Raw genomic sequence first — 22,182 nt, forward strand, 5'->3', positions numbered from 1 at the left:
GAACATGTTAAAAGACAAAATCTTAATTCTTTGAGAATATCTAATTAAGATAACATCAATCATAAATCTACAGCATATATTTCCTATGTCCTGTGATGGGGGGAGAAAGATGCCAGAAAAAATTTCACCCAATTTCCCAGAAATTTATAAATACACTCTACCTTTCTTCTTTTTCATTGGTTCATGGCTATCTGGTGACGTAGGAAGAGGAGAGGTATCCATTGGTTCAGATTCTTCAGTTGACACCTCCACTACAGTTTCTGTAATGACATCCGGCCTCATAGCAGCATGGATAAATTCTGGAGTTGATACACAAGGAGGGACAAACACTTCCACTATAAAAAAAAGTTGAAAAATTAAAATTTCCCACCCCCATTAATGCCTCTCAATACGGACAATTCAATATTTAGTAGGGTAAGGTTATTAAGAATTCATCAAAGCAGGATAAAAACTTGAAGTTAAGGCTTACTGGATATACAATATGGTCTAAAGTATGTAAGTAAATAAATGCAAAGAAAATCGACTTGAAGGAAACGCTCATCTTCTGGGTAAAGGGGGAGATCATAAGTAGTCAACCCCCGTGCTTCACACTTTCAGATACTTTCAAGTTCACTGTAGAAGACTCTGGATTATTTTGACAATTGGGAAAACATTTGAAAATAAAAGAGTATAATAGTGAGTTAATAATTACTTTCCTTCCACTCACTCATTATTCTCTAACTAGGAAGAACATGCACCTGGTATAACATTAAAGTAATAAACGTACGTTTAGGGAAGGAGTAAGCACAGTTCATTTCAAGATGCGAAAAGAAAACCTGCTCGTTACAGCCAAATGAATATCATCTTTCAATATTTAAAATTTTATTTACTGGAACAGTCCCTGATATTTTGGGTCACTAAAGTGGTCCATACAGATTTTCTATTACGTACAATAATGTTGCTCTGGCTTCCTTTCAATGTGCATGAATAACCAGGATATGACATTTCTATTTCAATTAATACATACCATCATGGATTAATATACTGACCAGTATGCCCTAATCTTCTTCTCATATCCCTGAATAATACACAGGATTCCTACTCTAACTAAAAAGTACGGTTGATCTTAACATATGTTGAAAATCCCTAAAAGAAGGGCCAATCTTAACGGTACTAAGTCAAGTTAACCTTTGGGCATTAAAATTAGGACAAAAAGACTCTCAAAGGCAGTCTTTAAAAAGGGGGCCAAGAAAAACAAAAGACAAAAAAAGGAAAACATGCAGCCCGAGGGGAGTGTGAGGAAACACTGGAAGCCACCTCCGCCCTCCCTCAGGGAGCGCTCCCTGGGGTCACTGCCCATCTATCACTGAAGGAAGGACTGAACGTGGTCATAGGTGGCAAATGCTCCCATCTGCCATTCTCTTACGGTTTATAATTTACCCAGAGTTAAGGAAATAAGACATGATGGTATTAACAGCAGTGTAACAGCCATCTGTCCGTCTATAGTGGGCGTTTCTGTTTCATTTATTTTGAAAATTAAGTATTTAAGATTTGGGAACACTGACAAGTAAAAATCAGTTACTGCGGTCACAGGTACTTATGTATGATAGACTCTGAGAACACCAACAATCCCCTTGGATTACCAAAGACAAAAACAAAAACTTTCTTTCTAGATACATGAAGTGACGTGATATGTTTAATATAAAAAACGACAGTTCACATACCAGGACTTCTTGAATCTCTCAAGCAGGTAGGAGATTCCATATGAAGCAGGGCTTCAGCAGCTTCAATTGTCTTATCCGTACAGTGTGCATTACTGCTATGAACTGATGCTTCCACTGGGGGGAAAATAAGTTCTACTCAATAAAAATGCACCGAACACGTACGTTATTAAATTAAACCCTCACGTTAATAACTCTAAATGAGTCATTAATACATATTAGCCCATATAAATTACTTACAGCAATGATTTTAAAACCAAAACCACCTAGTATCTATACTTTGTAAAACGAATGTTGATTATAAAGCAAGTATTGAGGTTGATTAGAAATGTCTGAATCTTATCCAAAGGAAAACAAAGACCCTTGAAATTTGAACCCTGTATCAGTTTTAGGCCAAAGCTAACTTGCGGGGTAGGGGAGGGAGAATGGTTGTAGATTAACAGTCCTATGAGGTCAACTGTAATTTTAATATACTGCTACTAAGTAAACACCTAGCAGAATCAGTCAGAAACTCGTATTTCTAAATTAGTTTAATCAATGAGTTCAATTCTTACAGACCCTCCTGGTGAGTGCACCAGAGAACTTGGGAATTTTCTTCACAGTAACGGCTTTCTTCTTCAAGATCTCTCTGGACCTTTGCTGGGTTTTACCCAAGAAATTTAGAAAGAAAGAAAGAAAGAAAAAAAAGAGAGAGAGAGAGAGAGCGCCTATGTTTCTTTTCCTCTCCATGAAGCCTTTTCTAGTTCTACCACCTCTTGTAACTCTCTTCTAACACTTACTTTGTGCTTTGCTGATTAAATTATTTGTGAAACAGTAAAGTGTACAGCAGTGGTTTGGTTTTCCAGGCTCGAAAGCTTGGGCTCTAGTCTCTGCCACTTACAATTTCTGTTACCTTAGGCCAGCAATTTAATTTCTTGTAAGGCTCAGTTTCCTCTTTCACCAAACAGGAATATTACTTACCTCATACAGTTGTGAGAATTAAATGCAGTGATTCCCTTAAAAAACACGTACGATATCTCACATACAGATAAGAACTCAATAAACGGTGATAATTTCTTATCACCATTTAAGCTCCGTGAGATCAGGGAGGGCTATCTTAATTCATCTTTACATCTGTTATGGTTCCTAACACAGACCTTTCGTATAGGAGGCATGCAAGTGTTTCTTTTATGTTTTGAAGTTAAGGACAACCCACAGACCTTACAGGAAAAATAGCAATTCAAGCACAAACTCATTATCCTAATGATATCATTCATTTCACATCCTGACTTGAAATATTCTGCTTGGTAAGAGGTTCTGAAACATGAATATGTTAACGGTGTCTAATTTGATAAGTTTTTCTCAAGATGTCCTCTAAAGGGCTAAAAGAAAATATTTATACAAATTTCATAAAAGCATATTATAAATTCACAAGTTCTACAACACTAAAGATAGGAATCTTTTAAAATTGTTTCCAGTAAACTTTTAATTGAAAACAACTTTTTCACTTAGTCTCAAAAGTCACCGAGTGCTAAGGCCTCGGCCTCACACACCAGCCATTTGGAGAGCATTCATAGAAAATCCAGTGACTGCTTCACCACCTGCTGCACGTCATCCACACTCTCAACCAAGGTACCCGGTCTCTCCAGTTGCTCTTTCCATTTATGGAAATCTGCTCAAAGCTCAACAGTTCCAGAGAGGCAGCCAAACCTCTAAGTAAATCTATCTTTAGGTGACCCTGCTTACTCTTATCTGCAGCTTCACTGAAGCACAGGATTCAATCAGTCCTTCTAGCTCAACTTTAAGAAATTTACTATTAGTAAGTATAAAATATATTACCATTCTCAAGTATTTTTTTCAAAGTACCTCCCCCTGCAGTACTCACGTGCACTAAAGAACCTTGGGAAGCAGATTCTCAGGTTTTTAAAAGTTTATTCTAGGAACTTCATTCTCTTTAAAGTCTGCTTGTGTTGCAATTTAGCTGTTGTCTTAGGTGCTATTAATAAACCATCCTGGGTAAACTAATTCCTTACGTAATTGTATGAAGACACACCCTAAAAACTCTACCATACTAAAGAGCTTTGAGTATTTGATAATAATACAGCAATAGAATTTTACCAGATATTTTAATGTTTTAAGTTATAAACAAAATGAAATTTGCCAACAGCTATATAGTATGCCGCCCTGAGCTCTTACGCAGTTTGAGGTATGTTTTCAAAACCATGACTTCATGTTAGTTATGTCAGTGAAAATCTTCTTGCTATGGTTTCCGACCTCAACCTCCCCTTTCTCCCTAAGTTCAAAATGCTGTTTCCCTGAAATATTTTACATCCAGAGTAAAACAAAGAGAATCCACACAAAGTTCAGCAGAGAATCACTCCTTCACACTTTAAATCCAGGACGAGAATGTATTAAAAATGCATCAACTCCCTACGAACTATCAGTCAGATCTAGTGTTCTACGTACAGTCAACAAAGGATTGTTATAAACCTGAGACACAAGTGTGAACAGACCTCCGGCCTCATGAAGCTTATACGAATAGTTCAGAGTATCAAAAACATAAACGGACGTAAAATATTTCAAAACAAAATAAAGATGCAAAATAATTTGTGACAGTTTCCAAGAATACTTAACCCAATTTGTTAAAAGTGAGCTCTGTCTCTTTTTACTTGTCTTTTGTTGACATAAGCCAACAAGCAGCTTTTGGTAGCAGAAATTTAAGAAACACTTTTCCTATTCAAGTTTCCATAATTTTTAAAAACTTTTCAATATTATTTTATTCAGATCAATAATTCAAATACAATTTAAACTAAAATTCTGCAAAATTCCCAAGGATAAATATGAATATAATAACATTGTTGTGCCATCAAAGTGAGCAAACCTACAAGTGAGGGCTGAAAATTCCCTACTTATCTCTTACTTAAAACTTGATTTTCTGGTGTCTTTCTAGGCCTGCTTGTGAAACTTATGGGAGTTGAAAAAAAATAAGCAACTCATTTAAAAAACAGAAACAATGCAGCTAAAAGTAATCTGGCAGGTATCATCTTCTAGTTGCCCCCAGTCGGTGGCACTGGTCTGGTCAATATTCCTTGAAGAAATAAATATACCAAATAAATTTCCAAACTGTTTTAATTTTAATCAGTGTCAAAAATTAAATTTGCTTATGCCCTCCTTTACCGTTGGTTAAGAGTCTTATTGTTCCATTTCTAGCTTTCTAATCAACTGGTGTTTGTATGGAGACTATTCCAGACTCACTCGACAGCTGTTACTAAATACCAAACTTGGTAATCAAGTCTGACAAGAGACATACCTCTCAGCTTTGCAGACGAGAATGCTGGCAATGGATCTAGTTCATAACAACGTTCTTAAAAGTCAAAAATAAAAATCAACAGCCATTTAATTTGAGAGCAATAGGAAAATATTAGAAAACACTTCATTAGGTGATAGTGGTATTCCCCTACAAGCAAGACCATAAACTAATATTTACAAGGGCATCACGCAGCTACCACACCTGACTCACCACAGCTTATTCTCTAACGCCCCAGGACTCTTAACAGTTAACAGGTGAGTGAAGAACACAAACAAACAGAAAGGTAAAAGGTCTGGGGCACTCCATCTGTATCCGTTCCCCTTTGACTTTTCTAATCTATACAGCTGCATTATAAGGTTAAAAGGGGAAAGAGAATAAAATCATTTTCTACAGTAGCGCTGTCTGATAAAAATATAACGAGAGCCACGTGTAATTTTTAAAGGTCCAGTAGCCACGTTAAGAAAATAAGCAGAAGGGGAAATTAATACCTTTCATTTAACCCAGTATATCCAAAACACTGGCATTTCAACATGTAAAAGAGGTTTACATGTAAAGAACATGTAAAGAAGTTTTTCACTGCTTCCGTTTTTATGTTTAAATTAAATTAAAAATTTGGTTAATCGGCCACATTTCAAATACTCAATCGCCACATGAGGCTAGTGGCTATGGTACTGAAAAGTATAGACTAAATAAAACTGTAACTCAGCCATTCTCAAACTTTTCTGGTCAAAGGACCCTTTTACACTCATATTACTGAGGACCACAAAGAGATCTTGCTTATGTAAGTCCTATGTTTAGATACTTATCCTATTTGAAATTAAAGCTAAGAAAACTTTAAGTAATATGTTTATGAAAAATAACTTTTCTAAAACAAAGAACAATTTAGAGAGTAGCTTTATTTTACATTTTTGCAAATCTTTTTAATACATGGTAGAAAACAGCTGGATTCTCATACTTGCTTTTTCATCCGAGCTGTCCTATCAAGCCATGTAGCCTCTAGAAAACTTCTGTGAACACTTGCGAAAGGGAAAAGGCAAATAATGTCTTAGCGTTACCATGAAAACAATCTGACTTCACGGACCCCCTGAAAGAGTCTGGGGAACTCCCAGAATCCCCCATACCAGAGATTTTAGTATTAAAGAACTGCAGCTGTAATTTATTATCAAATGTAGTCAACACCACCCAAATTCCATCCTCATGTCTCTGTAAGTTTTAGCTTCTAAACATAAAATCAGTGTGTAGATGAACAATTATGATTCCATTTCCGTAAGTACAACAGTACTTTGTCGACTTACACATGAAGGATTTTTTTTTAAACTCTTCACAAATCAAAAACACTCTCCTGCCTGCCTCTCTACCAATTAAATTTGTCCCTAAAGGAAACTGATGTTGGATTACCCTGAATGACTCTTTACACACTGATGTTACTCTTTCACTCAATTTCTGTGTGAATTTTAGTACGAATGCTGCAATGAATTCTAAAGAGTAATTTCTTGAACACATTTTCAAATAAAGTTTTAAACAATTTATGCCATTCTTCCAATTTTATTTCAACACATGCTTCATCTTTTCATAGCCTGATAAATATTTTTTTCAAATTGATGTTCTTTTCAAGATTGATACTAGATATTCCAGTTTATAGTAAATTAGAAGATTTTCTAGTTCAAATTTCATGATGAATTTTGACAAACTAGACAGATTTGTTCTGTCCGTAAAAATACTTAAGGCTGCATTTCCAGAAGAATTTCCCCCTTCCATTCAATAACCGTGTTAAAGTAGAACAATACTTCTTTCCTAAGAGTTACGCTATTTCTCAATTCTCAAATTCTCCACTTTCTCAATTTTCAATTTCTCAAAAAAAGGAAGAAAAAAAGTCAAGGAATGTACACTTGAGAATAAGAAGGCAGAATATTTTAAACTGACAATCTTCCAGAAAAGTCAGGCCACATGTACACAATGCTTTCGCATAAGTATTAATAAAGTAACATTCATATTTTCCTAGAGGCTAGAAATGAGCTTAACTTACTAAATAAACTATATCATAGTCTTATTCAACGTACAGACATGGCCTCAAGCTCCAATTTGGTCCAAAGATTGGCAAAAGAAATTAACCGCTCCCCATTACATAACGACCTTACAGACAAATTCACTCATAGAGTGTAATGTAAAGAAATCCAAGCCAAAAGAGGACCTTCGCTTTCCATTAAATATCTCTGAGCCACCTATAGTTTCAGAGTTTTAAAAGTTATTAGGGATCACCTAGTCAATGCTGTTCTCCTACAGAAAACGAAGCCTTAAAGAGCTAGTTTAGTGACAGCTAGATGAAGATCCTTATCTCCTGACTTCAGGGTCAAGGCTCTTTCAAGGCTCTTTCTCAGTCGGACACCATGTTGCCAGTAAAAGTTTTACAAAGTATATCAAGTCTTTACCACAAAAAATATTTTGTATGTGAAAATGACCTTATGTATTTCATTCTTTATTCAAATGCCTCTGACAGCATACATGTTGATAAACTAAAGCGAAAGCTGATGGCTAAAGTTGACAGTTAAGTCTCTGAAGGGAGGAAAATAAAAGCAAAACTATATCCTCTAGCATCTTAACGTCTAACAGTAATGGTAATTCTAAGCGCTTTATACTTACTTAGAAACAAGTTATGCTAACAATAGTCAATTTAAGGCTTATCTCCTCTAGAAGTTTTCCTTAATAGCATTCTACACTTACCAGGAACCCACACAGCAATCCCTGTAGTTATATTAACATTTATATATTATACAGGTTTTCATCTGTCTCCTCAATTAGACTAAATCTTCGTGAGCAAGAATTACGTCTAACACTTGATGACTTCCCTCAAGGGAATGAAAAGATACCATTAAGTCCATATACAAATACAAACCTTACAAACATTACCCTCCCAACATCATTGGCAACTGGCAGCAATAAAAATTTAGATCCACGATTCTTCATTTTCTGGGCCACCTTTCCTCCTCCACCTTTAACTCACTGAATAAACCTTGGATAAACCGGCAAACCTGTCTCAAACTTCCTTCTAAAATAGGGTTTATAAAGGAACTTCAGATTACACGAATATGACTTGAGAAAATAATTTGAAAACAATTATATGTAATATGTATTCTTTACAGAACATTATAATCACAAAGGAAATTTCAACTGTAAGGTTTCTATGGACTAAGGAAATGCAGTAGAACTGGAAAACAACATTTAACTTAAAAAAAAAAACAAAAACCTGATCGAAAGAAGATAAAACTTTTGAACTGTAGGCTGTCTATATATGTTAAACTGTGTATATGTATCCACTCCAAGCAAAATATCTACAGGTAACGTTCAGTTGTGACGATAACTGCAAAAGGTTATGACAAAAATACCTTCTCTTGGCAAAATTAAGCCCTCTTACCTTTACCTTTACAAAATTCTAACTGCGTGGAGTATTCTAAGGTTCTCACAACCACTGGGAACATTTCCGGAAAGGTCCATGTTCAGCACTACTGACCCAAACAATCCATAAAGTGTTGTTAGTACCAATAATATAAAGCCAAAAATTCCATCTCTTAATTCATACAGTATTCACGGACTGAACGTACACAAAGAGACCAAGTTCTCATTGTGCTCTGCCTCCTTTTCCCTAATATTTAAGTTCTTGCTCTAATCAGAAAATAACTGTCAAACGCATTTTAATCACTACTCAGTGAACTGTGATTTTTTTCTTTGGGACCGTGTAGCGTTCTATTTTACAGATTTAAGTTCTGTTAAGGGTACATGTAAGTTTATGATTTCTCCCAAACGAACTGAATCACAAGACTTTCACCAACCAAACGACTAACTCCCCAACCTAAAAACAGTGGATGGAAAACAGCCGGTAAGATCCTTCACAGCAGTCCTCGTCGGTGACTCTTCCCCATCTTCCAATTCCCATCGATGGCGATATGAAAGAGAAGCCAGGGAAAGGAACACTGACGCTCACTGCAGTAGGTAAACCGTACTCAAGCTCCGCTACGCCGACTCAGGGCCCTCGCTGCGCTGTCTGCTATTAAGTAAAGCCGCTTTCTCTATGTAACTTAAGTCCGTGCCCTTCCGCTGCAGCAGTGGCGCCGCACATCCCCCACCGCCGCGGCCACTTCCGTGTTTACACTCCTCTTCCCTCCAATTCCATGCGTACATTGTCAGCTTCACTCCCGCCCAATCTTCATTGGCCCGCCGCGGGCCAGGAGTCCCGCCCCCAGAAACCAACGCTCTTATTCGGAACATCGCAGCGAGCGGATTGGAACCCGAGGCCTGTCAATCCCAGCCGTTCTGTCCTCTCCGAGGCGCTTCCGCTGTGGTGGGAGGCTTGGGGGGGAGGGGGAAAGGGGGCAATTCCGTGAGGAGACTTCCCTGGGGCCAAGGCTCCCTCCCGCCCGCCCCGCTCCTCCACCTTCACCCGCTGTTTACAAAAATAAACGTTCTTCTCTGACGCCCCAACGCTCCAGCGCAGGGGTACAAAACATACTCCGTGTCTTTCCCATCCTCCCCCCTGAAAAACCCACCCACGAGGCAAGGGGCATAAGCCTACTTCTCCACAGCCGCCCACTGAACCAGGAAAGGGAGGCGGGCCCCCGAGAGAAACACCCCCCCCCCCAGGCCACTCCACGTTATTAAGGGACCCTCTCGAGAACCGTTACTCCCGAGCCCGCACAAGGTGGGGATGTGAGGAGGTGGGTCAGAGCAATTTTTTGGCGGGTATCGGTCTACCGGACGTGGCCCGGCGCTGCCTCGTCCGCGCGGAAGTCCAGGACTTGCGGACCAAGTCTGAAAGGAGGACGGGGCGGGGGTGGCGAGCGTCCACCGGAGAAGCCCGCCGCCCCCGACCGCGGGCAGCAGCGGCCTCTGCGGCCAGACAGCGTGGCAGGCGCAGCCGGGAGACAACAGCCTCACTCACTTCCTGGTTCCTCGGCAACTGGGGTGAAGCGCACAACTCGTCCGCCCCCGAGTCCCCAACTTAACTGCGGCTCGGCTGCCCGGCACCCGCTGCCAGCGCTCCGCCCGGCAGCCGCCGCCGCTGCTCCACAAACCCACCCTGAAGCGACAGCGCCGGATTTGAGGCAGGTTACTCTCCAAGGTGATCACTTCCTGATTCGTCGCCTCCATTACTTCATTCACAACCCCCCTTTCCCCCGGCCGCCCCGGTGACCGAAGGGGACACCGGACCCCCTGCACTGACCGCCACAGGGGAGCCACCCCGCCCCCTGTGCACCCCTTCTCCTGCTGCACCGATGCACGGGAGGAAAGTTCCCCTGTCCTTACCAGCCCGGATGAGCAGATCCAGCTGGTTCGTGGGTCCCTCATGCAGAGACGTCGCCATGTTTATCCCGGGGCTGGAGCTGCTGCTTCACATTGACTTACACCGTGAGCAGCGGCGGCAGGGGAGGAGGCGGAACCTGCGGCCGGAGACACACGCCGTGCGGCCGACACACACTCACGCACTCGCACACACTCCGACGCCCGGATCCTTGCGCGTCCTCCGACAGGAAGCCGAGGCCGGCCCGCCTCCCGCCGCCGGGCTGAGAAACCCCACCACCTAACGGCAGGGGCGGCGGCGGCGGCGGCGGCGGCGGCGGCCGCCTCGGCTGGCAACGCGATCCTTCCGCCCCGCGCCCAGACAGGAAGTCCCGGACGCCCGCCCCAGAGAGCGGCCGCGGCCCGCGGCGCGCAGGACACCTGAGGCAGGGAGTCGTCCCGGGGCCCGCGGCTGGGACGAGGCCCCTCGGCAGGAAGACGCACGTTTCACGCTCTGCGGAAGAGAAGTCTGCAGTCGTCCCCACGCTAGAAGAGAGCCATTAATCAAATTTTCTTTCTGGAAGAGCTCTAATGCCCAGTCCCGCAGCCGGGACGGAAAGGTGGCTAATTAATTAACTTGTTGGGCCGTGTCAAAGTGTAGGCTGCGTGTAAGCCGTTCACTTGAAAGCGCTGCGCTGTAAAACAGGCATACCAACCCCAAAAGTCATACCTACAAAATGTTACCAAGGCTTTATGGGACAAAGTAAGGGGCTTCCAACCACTCTCAGGGACCGACTTCGCCCTCTTCCCTCTACAGAGGTATGGAAAAGCACACCAGACAGGTGTTTATTAGCAAACAGAACATGCCAACCTCTGAGAGATTAGATTATCCTCCCCCAGTTGGCTAGCCACGAAATGTATGTACCCTCCTACATTTCTATTCGGTTCGCTCGGAAACGAACGTATTCACTTATATCATCTACTTTTAAAGATCTTTTTGATAAAACTAGCCTTATTACAAATAACGTACATATTAAATACAGTAGACGCGGGAGCTAGATTGCCGTTTAGTGACTGTAGACTTACTGACAACACAGGAAACCAAGCCTATAAAATGACCCAGATGAAGCTTCATTAAAAACAAACACAAAAAATGCTTCCCTGGGTTCAAAATTTCATAATGTAAAAAAAACTGAAACAAAAGGTTGCCTATAGTTGTTTCTCCACACAACGTTAAACAGTGCCTCCTACAGAGTAAGTGTTCAAAAAGTTATTTGCTGAATAAACACAAAAAAGATTTGGTCGTTACAAATTTTAAATAACAAGGTGTAATTTTTATGACTTAAATTGAATGAACTGTGATGATAACTAGAGAAAAAATGTATTCCAGGGGTAATATTAATACCATGTCGTTTTACAAATGTTTCCCCAACATGTGCAACTTCAGAGTTGATTCCACAGCCCATGACTTTGCTTTTTTCATTTCTTCTAAATACTCATTTATTCTTTTGGGCCTTTCCCCTAGCCCTACCACCATGACCCCCACCTTCCCAAAAAAGAACCCGTATGCCATTTCCAAAGTACAGCCCCCCTGAAACCAAACAGGGATCTCTTCCTTGTGTTAGGTAAACTTGTCACCTATTAGACAAAAGAAACTGTATGACTGGTAGCTTTTATTTTTTACTTCTAGTCAATTTAAAATAAGGATCATCCACTGACCGGCAGCCTCATAACCTGAGACAGTTTCCAGGTGAGAGGATGGTGAGGCACGCTAAGGGGCTAATTGCTAGCTTTAGGCAGAACACTGAAATTGATAGCAAATCTGAATTTCCACTCTTATCAATCATAGATATTCGTGTATTTAGAAAGGAAGAGAGTAATGTAAGCCAAAGGTGTGTTTCTTCTGGAGGCGACAGCTTGACCTGGCTCAAAAAGAAACGCTCTTCTCACTGTGGGAGTCAGTTTGAAGCCTGACACATAACTTTTACCTCACTCTTTGCTTCTTGAGGGTTAGCTTTTAAAGAAAGATAGCGGTGTGTGTCTGTGTATTTCACTCTCGGTACATCTTAATTATATGGACTCATGTCAGCCTTATACTTTAAGTTCCAAGTGAACAGAAGCTGTATCTATTCCTGCATAATACTTCACAGTTAGTATATACACATATATAGTATTTATGCATATGTGTGTATATATATACATATTTATAGAAATTAATGCAGAAAGGCTGGGAAATATTCCTATATATTTAAAGCTCTTATAAAAACACAATTCCCTGGGGTTTAATGCAATTCTGTCTTGCTACTATAACTAGGCTTTCAAAAGCCACCAATACTTTTTAGAGACCAGTAATACTATACCAGGACTAGCAAGCAAGGTGAGGCTGCTGCTGGAAATATAAGCTGGTACAAACTTTCAAGAAAGCAATGAGCATTATAGATCAAGAGTCTTAAAAGAGGTAAATATCAATATATACTGATCTAGGAATTTCATTTCCGGGGCCTAGCCTGAGGAAATAATCAAAAAATGCAATGGATTGTTTTAATAAAAACATGTTTGAAGAATTTTTAACATGGTAAAATATTAAAAATATAAATGTGGCAGGATTAAAATATACAGTATGTCCCCTACATACAAATGAGTTCCGTCCCGAAAGCGTGTTTGTAAGTCCAATTTGTTTCTAAGTCCAACAAAGTTAGCCTAGGTACCCAACTAACACAATCAGAGGGCAAGCTGCAATTTCACTCACGTCTGACGCTGATGCAACGCATGTTCGCATTTTTGAAAGTTCGCAACTTGAAGGTTCGTATATAGGGGACTTAGTGTATATGCATTTCTTCCACACAATATGACTCAAGCCATGTAGTATATGTGAATATATGTGTACACAACATGTATGTGTGTGTATATGTACACACACACACATCGGCATTTCTCAAGTCTTCAAGGTTAAGCAGAATTTTCTCAAGTACTAATGAGCAGAATTTTAAAAACTGAGTAAGACTAGGTAGGTTAGCCTGGTGGATACCTTAGAGCATATTCTGCTAATAACATTACAGAAAGGCAGACTCTACATCAAAGTTATTGCTGTGATCTAGTAGGTAAATAACAGCTAACTCTTATTGAAATAAAAGCCACCAAGGTAAGTGCTTTACCTTCATTTTTTTTTTCACTTATTCCTCTCTACATTCCTGTAATAGATATTACTATTGTGCTCACTTTATAGATGAGGAATCTTGACGAAGGTCATAGTGTTCAGGAGAGGCGGGGCCAGGATTTGAACCCACAAACTCTAACTCTAGAGCCCTTCCTCTCAGACACTCCCCAAGCACCAAAGTAACAAGGCCTGTGTATCTGCTATGATGCATTTAGTACCTACTGATTTTCTTTTCTGAAAATTCTTTTATATTCCTCCCTTCAAGAGGTGGGATCTAATTCCCCTCTCTCCCTTTGAGTGTAGGCTGAACTTAATGACTCACTTCTAACAAAGAGAATAGAGCTGAAGTGATGGTGTGTGACTTCAGAAACTGTCTGCTTGATCTCTTGCTTTGGGTCACTCAGAGGAAGCCAACTGCCCATTAGGCAAGGAACAGTGGCATCCTGCCAACAGTCATGCGGCCGAACTCTCTAGGACACAAACCCTCCAGCCCTAATCAAGCCTTCAGATGATTCCAGCTTCGTGAAAGATCCTGAGTTACGAGCCATGCAAGTAAGCCAATCCCCAATCCTTAATCTCAAAAACTATGTAATACTGATATAATGTTTATTGTCTTAAACTGCTAAATCTGGGATGATTTGTTAATCAGCAAAAGATAATTAATATAGAAGAAAGGAGCAGTTTAAACTCCCAACTTGTCACATTTCACAGCTTAGATAAAGAAAGAAGGGTAGAGTTTAAAAATGACCTCTTTCAACTACAAAGTCCTGAGCAGTTTTTTCCATGTCTTTCTTCATAGTCTGAGCATCAATTCTTTCATCCTCCAGCCTCTCCGTTTTAAAACTAAGTAAGTCTTCAGAATATAATCATTATCATTAAAGTCTAATATAACCAAAAATAATTAGATACCCTTGGCTATTTGAATGATTTTATGGTCCTGTAGTAACCAAGATGGAAAAAAATTTTGAGAGATATGTAAATGTCCAATTGTTTCCAACACCATATAGGTTTTAAGTGTTTTGACTTATAGCTTACTCTGGTTATTTCCTTTGTATTTTTCCTTTATCTAGTAAACAGAATCATAAAAGGTTATGGTTGAAGAGATGCCTACAGACAACATCACCTAGAGGTTTTCAAAAAGTTAAGGAAGGACCTGAACATCATCATCTCTTTTCCTGACTACCATGAATTAAATATATTAAACTTTAAAACCAAATATATAACTGTGTGCTCTATCAGATACAAGTACCAAGGTCAACAGGCTTCAAAGTTTAAAAAAAATTACAGGTAGGAATCAAAGGGAGCAGACATTCTACCCATTTAATGTTATTTTCCTATAATTTGGGAGAAGGATGCCAATTTCCTATTCTAGTAATGACAACTCTTTAACCACCAATGGTAGAGTTATTTGAGAATCACCGATTTAATCCAATGCCCTAATTTTACACATCAGGAAACTGAGGCTCCAAGAAGTTAAGTAATTTAACCAAAGTCACACGGTATATATCCCACTATTTCAAGGTTAAAAATTCTACAAAACAATCTTCTATAAAACTTAGAAGTTACAAAATGGATGAAAACTTAAATCCATTTTACTATTATCATATTTATATAAATTATAAAGTGGTTGATGTTTTGCTTTTTAATGTCAAAGCTAGAGCAATGGTCAAGAGTCTTTCTGAGAAATTAAGAAAAAAATGGGAAAAAAACTTTGAGCAGTGAATGGTAGGAGAACAATAAGAGGGGGTCAAACAGTCTGATGCAGCTGAACTAACAGTGAAACTCAAAGCTGGGGTATGGTGTGTTGGGCATGTTTAGAAGAAAAAAAAAGGTAGGAAAACTAAGGTCTAAGAAAAAATATGTCTGTCAAGGACAACAAGCTGGAATCAAGAGATTTAGGACCATTAAGTAAAGCTTGGTTCATCAATACTGGAAGACAGACGACAGATACAGGAGTGCAAGTCTACAGCTTTACAAAGAGAAAAGATGGACTATTTCATATGTTTTATACTACTATATGTTTAACTCACTCTTTTCAGTTTTTTATACTACTGATTCATTTTATTTAATAGTTAGGTTTTATAAAATGTTATTAAAGTGAAGATGTTTGAATCCATGGTCCCATATTCATTCATTTATTCCATAAATAATTACCCAGCACTTACTCTGAGCAAGTTTCTGTTGTAGGCACCTATTACTACACCTGGTGGCACCGAATTACGTAAAAGGAAAAAATTAAGCCTTCTCAATTCAGACAGAACCCACACCAAGTGTGAAATTCTCAGCATGATATACAAAATTGCTTATACATGAAATTAGAGTAGTAGTGGGTACGTGCTACATTTTGGACCACCACCCAGCAGAGTTAAATATTTACATGTATAAAAAGCCTTCATAAGGCATGGATTTTTAACAGGGGGAAGGTTCACAAAGGCAAAATTTTGTTACCAAATGTGCACTTTTTCTGAGGAAGAGGATCATGACTATTCTCAGATTCTCAAAGAGGTCTATGACCCCCAAAGTCATTTCATCTTAAATTATCTGGCCATATGCATTTGTCAGCCATAAAAGCCCGATGATGATCGGGCTTCCCTGGTGGCGCAGTGGTTGAGAGTCCGCCTGCCGATGCAGGAGACGTGGGTTCGTGCTCCCGGTCCGGGAGGATCCCACATGCCGCGGAGCGGCTGGGCCCGTGAGCCGTGGCCGCTGAGCCTGCGCGTCCGGAGCCTGTGCTCCGCAACAGGAGAGCCCACGACAGTGAGAGGCCCGCGTACCGCAAAAAAAAAAAAAAAGTATGCAAAAAAAAAAAAGAAAACAACCCTATGATGAGTAAGGATCCAGCATGTACCATTTTTGAAACTGATAGTTTGGCTTAGGTTCACATGTTTTCCGCATTTTACTTAACTTATCCCTGGGTCAAATTCTCCTTGAGCTTGTTGATTCTTCACTTTACGGTTTACACTGAACAAAAGCAGCCACTCCTAGAAGACTATCTGTCGACTGAGTCTTGCAGCTAGTCTTTTCTAAATGGATGTCAGATTCAAAGAGCATTTATTAAGTACCGTATGTGTATGACACCATACAAAGTGAATTAAAATGGTTAATGATCTCTCTATTTTAAATAACATTTATAACAAGTGATTTCAAGGGCTTGGGTTCTTTACTATCATTAGGGAATGTACAGTATCTTGAATATTCTGGAAATTTTTTTCAATTCCTGTGAAACTTTACAAGGGCTAATGCATGATTCTTATTTAGCATGTTTATGAAAAGATTTACAATGGAGTTCTTAACTAAAACACATTGCAACAGTAAGTCAAATTCTATTTTGATTGATTCTAAAAGGAATATTCAAATTAACTAATTTCTTCCCCTCTTACAATATAGCTTCTGCACCTATCCACTGAAAAGTTCTTCAAAGGTCAACATCAGCTTTTTTTTTTTTTTTTTTTTTTTTTTTTTTGGCGGTACACGGGCCTCTCACTGTTGTGGCCTCTCCCGTTGCGCAGCACAGGCTCCGGACGCGCAGGCTCAGCGGCCGTGGCTCATGCGCCCAGCCGCTCCGTGGCCTGTGGGATCTTCCCGGACCGGGGCACAAACCCGTGTCCCCTGCATCGGCAGGCGGACTCTCAACCACTGCGCCACCAGGGAAGCCCAACATCAGCTTCTAATTGCCAAGCCCAGCGATCTCTTCCTAGTTTTCGCCTGACTCTACCTCTCCAAACAAATGAAATTATTGGCCACCCCTTATTAAACTCCTTCCCTTCATATGATTTTCATGACAATAAACTGTCTGGCTTTGTTTTGTTCCTGTTTGTTTTTTTCCATTGACTTCGCCTACTTCGGCACAACCCTCAAATGTGACTGCTCTTCCAAAGCATGAGCCTTGGCCACTTTCTCTCTTCATTCTCCACTCTCTCAAGAATGGTAGTTAGTATCCATTCACCACCAGGGCTTTCAATATGACTTCTGAACTGACTCAAAAATCAGCATCTCTAGGCTTGACTTATTATTTTTTTTTAGTGCTACAGTCTAATTTCCAATTGTACGGTAAACGTCTTTATTTGGATAACCCACTGGTACCTAAAGGTCCGTTATCTACAAATCTCCTTTCCTCTATCCATAACATCACCTTCATCCCAAGCTAGAAATCTTGAGTCATCTGTGTTCCTTGTTTAGGAAGTCATCTCTTGTACAATTTTTGAGGAGGATTTTAAACGTATGTAAAATTACCCAAAAATATATATATATATAACAAACAGTCACGACCCCCGCATCCAGAACAAACAACTGTTATCATTTTGTCACCTATACTTGAAGGTGCTGTTCTTCCCTAAGAAATAACACATTACATGTGGAGATAATAACATCGTTGAGAACTACCAACAGTCCTCATTCACCATTCTATCTCTCCAAAGAAACCACTATCATGAGCTTTGTGTATATTCTTCCACTCTATGTTTTACACTTTTATGTTTTCACATCTGTGTACGTTTATGCATGTGTGTGTGTGCGTGTATCCCAGAATGACATACAGTAGTACTTTGCATGCTCTGGGTACATAAATGACATTATACTACATATGCCATTCTAAAATTTTTTTTTTTCATTCAAGATTCATATTCTATCCATGTTGGTATAAGTAAATATAGCTTTGCTTTTTACATACTTCAAATTATCCCAGTGCACACATACACCCCATTTTGTTCAAAAACTTATCTACTGATAGGCAAATAAAGTTGTTTCCATTTTTCATTTTTATAAACAATGCTGAAAAAAATTCTTATCTATTTTTTCTTAAGCATGTATGCCAGAGTCTCTCCACAGTATACACCTACAGAGAGAATTTTTAGGTCACAGAATAAGTGCATTTTAAATTTATATGTTACTCGTTCCAAAGTAGCTATGTAGGTCTAAAACCCCACTAGTGATGTGTTAGTGCTCCCATTTTTCTTACGTTCTCGTCAATACAAGATATAATCAAACTTTAAAAATGTTTGCCATCTGCTGGACGGCAGGAAATTTTTCACTGTTGTATTAATTTGCACGTACTTAGTATGTACTGAGGATAAACATTTTTTTCATATACTTATTGGCCGTTAACATTTCCCCTATGAATTTCCTATTCATATCCTTTGTCATTTTTCTATGACACTTTTTTTGTCTTACTTATGTGTAGAACGTTCACATTACACTAGACAGTAATTCAGATATGTGTTCCAACTATCTTCTGTCAGCCTGCTGTTTGACTTCTACTTTGGTTGGTCTAACGGTATCCTCTATCCTACAAAAATTTTAAGTTTTGATCCAGCCAAATTAATATGTGCTTTCCCTTACAGTGTATGTTAAACAGCCCATGGAATAAAAAGGAAATCATAAAGGAATTGAGAAATATTTAGAAATGAATTACAATAAAAATACAACATGTCAAACTGTATGTGACACAGCTAAAACCGTACTCAATGCCAGGAAATGAAAAGGTTTAAAAATATATAAGCTAAACATTCAGTTGATAAAGATGGAAAAATCAACAGAACAAACCCAAAGAAAAAAGAAGGAAAGAAATAATAAAGAGCAGGAAAAATGAAATAGAGAGCGATAATTTTTAAAACTAGAAAAGATTCACAAAACCAAAAGTTGATTTTGGAAAGATTAATAAAATAGATAGACCTCTGCAAGGATAACCAAGAAAAGAAGGTACAAATAAGATACAGAACAAAAGGGGAGAAATAACCACAGATACAATGCATATAAAAATAATAAATCAGTATTATGAACAATTATACACTAATAAAGTTGAAATCTGGATGGACTGTATAAAGAAGCTGTATAAACTATAAAAAGAAAACCTGAATAGAATAGTAAGTAGCAAAGAAATAAAAATGTAGCCCAAAACCTCCTCTCTACAAAAATAAAACAAAACTCAAAAAAAAAAAAATACAGGCTTAAATGTACTTTTAGGAAAATTCTAGCAAATTTTTAAATTAATTCTTATCTTACAGAAATTGTTACAGAAAATAGGAGAAAAAAAAGTGAAAGCAGCCTAGATTATTTTATGAGCCTAGTGTAATCCTGATTCCAAGATTAGATAAGGAAAATACAAGAAATTATAGTTCCATATTACTTATGAAAGGTCCTTAACTTAAAGCAAAACAGAGCAAAATGATGAGTAACATGTATCCTCAAACGCAAGGAGAATTCAATGCCTGAGAATTGATCACATTAATATATTCCAGAAGAAAAATCATGACGTATCAAAGAATGCTGAAAAAGCATCTGACAGGATTCCACGTATAACTAACACAAAAACAAAACCAAAGGACTACACGGAAATTCCTTAACCTGGTACATGTTATATACTAAAACCTACAACAAACATTAAACTTCAAGTTGAAACTTCAGATACAGTCCCTTCAAGATTAGGACAAAAACAGGACTGCCAATGGGAATGTAAACTGGTGCAGCCACTGTGGAAAACAGTATGGAGGTTCCTCAAAAAACTAAAAATAGAACTGCCGTATGATCCAGCAATCCCACTCTCGGGTATATATTCAAAGAAAACAAAAACATTAATTAAAATGATATATACTCCCCAATGTTCACAGCAGCATTATTTACAACACCCAAGAAACAGAAGCAGCCAAAGTGTCCATTAACAGATGAATGGATAAAGAAGATGTGGTGTGTGTTTATGTACACACACACACACACACACACACACACACACACACACACAATGGAATACTACTCAGCCATAAAAAAAGAATGAAATTTTGCCATTTGCAACAACATGGATGGACTTGGAGGGTATTATACTTGGTGGAATAAGTCAGACAGAGAAAGAAAAATACTGTATAATATTACTTATATAAGGAATCTAAAAAAATTAAACTAGTGAATATAACAAAAAAGAAACAGACTCACAGATACAGAAAACATACCAGTGGGGAGTGGGAAGGGGGAGGGACAAGACAGGAGTGGGGGATTAACAGGTACAAACTACTGTGTATAAGATAAATAAGCTACGAGGATATATTATAAAGCATAGGAAATATAGCCAATCATTTATAATGACTACAAATAAGAGTATAACCTTTAATAATTGTGAATCACGGGACTTCCCTGGTGGCGCGGTAGTTAAGAATTCACCTGCCAATGCAAGGGACACGGGTTCGATCCCTGGTCTGGGAAGATCCCACATGCCACAGAGCAACTAAGCCCGTGTGCCACAACTACTGAGCCTGCAAGCCACAACTACTGAGCCCACGTGCCGCAACTATGGAGCCTGCATGCTGCAACTACTGAGCCCGTGTGCTGCAACTACTGAGCCCGTGTGCTGCAACTACTGAAGCCTACATGACTAGAGCCCACGCTCCACAACAAGAGAAGCCACCGCAATGAGAAACCCGTGCACCACAACGAAGAGTAGCCCCCCCTCACCGCAACTAAAGCCCGAGCACAGCAACGAAGACCCAATGCAGCCAAAAAAAAAAAAAAAAAAAAAAATTGTGAATCACTATGTTGTATACCTGAAACATATAATATTATAAATCAACTATACCTCATTAAAAAAAATTTCTAATTAAAAAAAAAATTTAAGAGAAAATCCACCACCAAAAAAAAAAATAACCAGGAATGCCAATTAATGTAGCTCTTCTTAAACGTACTGGAGTTCTTGACGAACATCATAAGGAATAAAAAAGAAAGAAGATGACTGGAGACTGGAGAGGAGGAGGGCTGAGTTGCCTCAGCTCAGGCCATCCTAGACCGGTAAGCTCCCAGCTGATCCACAGGCAACCACAAACAGGAGAGCAAAACGTGGTGGATGTCAATCAGGGAGAATTATGCAGCAGTCAGAAACAACAGATTACATACATACAAAGCAACATGCATGGATATTAAGAATAGAATTTACTAAAAAAAAGGAGGCAACAGAGCAAGATACACAGTACCATTTCTATAAACTTTAAATTTATACAACAAAATATACACACTTAATACACTAAAAAAATACCTATTAATCAAATTAAATTTGATGCTTATGAGGGAGACTGGATTTTTATATAAATAAAAAGGAAAAAGAGGAATAAATAAATCAATTGAAAAAAATAAAATAAAAGAGGGTATGAAACAGGGCTCTAGCTTTACTTTTCTCTTTATAAAAAACTAGCTATCCTAATATAATCTACCGAATAGTCCTTCCTTTCTATAAATCCGTGTCTATTATATACTAGGCATAAATACATGCTTACTCTTTCCGGGCTCTCTAGTCTATCCTACTCAACTATTCATCTGTGGGCCAATAACACATTTAAAAATACTGTAGTTTTAGAATCATTCTTTATGAATAGGAGGGCAAGTACCACACACTTTGTTCTTTTGCAGAATTATCTAGATTATTTTTGGACCTCTACCTAAGAGTTTGTCAGATTCCACCAAAAACAAGTCCTCTTGGAATTTTGACTGGAACTGTATTGAATTTATAGATTAATAGGGGAAGAATTAACAGCTTTACCATGTCCAGTTTTCCATGTGTTTGCAGGTTAAAGAATAAAGTCAATGAAATGGTTTTGGTCTCTTTAGGTTTTCTATTTCCTCTTAAGGAAGCTGTGTATCTCTTCACTTAGTTATGTCCCTCCATAAAGCAAAATTCTTATTTTTATAGGTATTGCATATTATTGTTAGGTTTACTCCCAGATACCTAATTAAGTTTTAAAAACTATTATGAATGGGATCTTTTTTTTTTTTTTTTTTTTTTTTTTTTT

At 38.8% G+C, this 22,182-nt stretch overlaps 1 protein-coding gene across 12 annotated transcripts in view; it reads right to left on the minus strand.

Annotated features, from left to right (window-relative positions):
- The window catches only part of ELF2 (E74 like ETS transcription factor 2), a 96,587-nt gene that overhangs the window by 10,438 nt on the left and 63,967 nt on the right, over nt 1-22,182 (minus strand). For 3 of the 12 annotated variants that reach the window (XM_029234736.1, XM_029234744.1, XM_029234738.1), the window contains 2 exons: nt 1,704-1,817; nt 162-335 (listed from right to left, as the gene is read on the minus strand). In XM_029234736.1, the coding sequence (XP_029090569.1) occupies nt 162-335; nt 1,704-1,817 (288 nt within the window). Of the gene's footprint in view, nt 1-161; nt 336-1,703; nt 1,818-8,836; nt 9,332-10,287; nt 10,798-22,182 lie in introns of those variants that run through there. The other 9 variants (XM_029234737.1, XM_029234746.1, XM_029234739.1 and 6 more) reach the window with 7 other exon arrangements.

Source organism: Monodon monoceros, unplaced genomic scaffold (assembly GCF_005190385.1).
Source record: "Monodon monoceros isolate NGI ecotype Baffin Bay Population unplaced genomic scaffold, NGI_Narwhal_1 Super_Scaffold_20, whole genome shotgun sequence".
In the NCBI taxonomy this organism is placed as follows: domain Eukaryota; kingdom Metazoa; phylum Chordata; class Mammalia; order Artiodactyla; family Monodontidae; genus Monodon; species Monodon monoceros.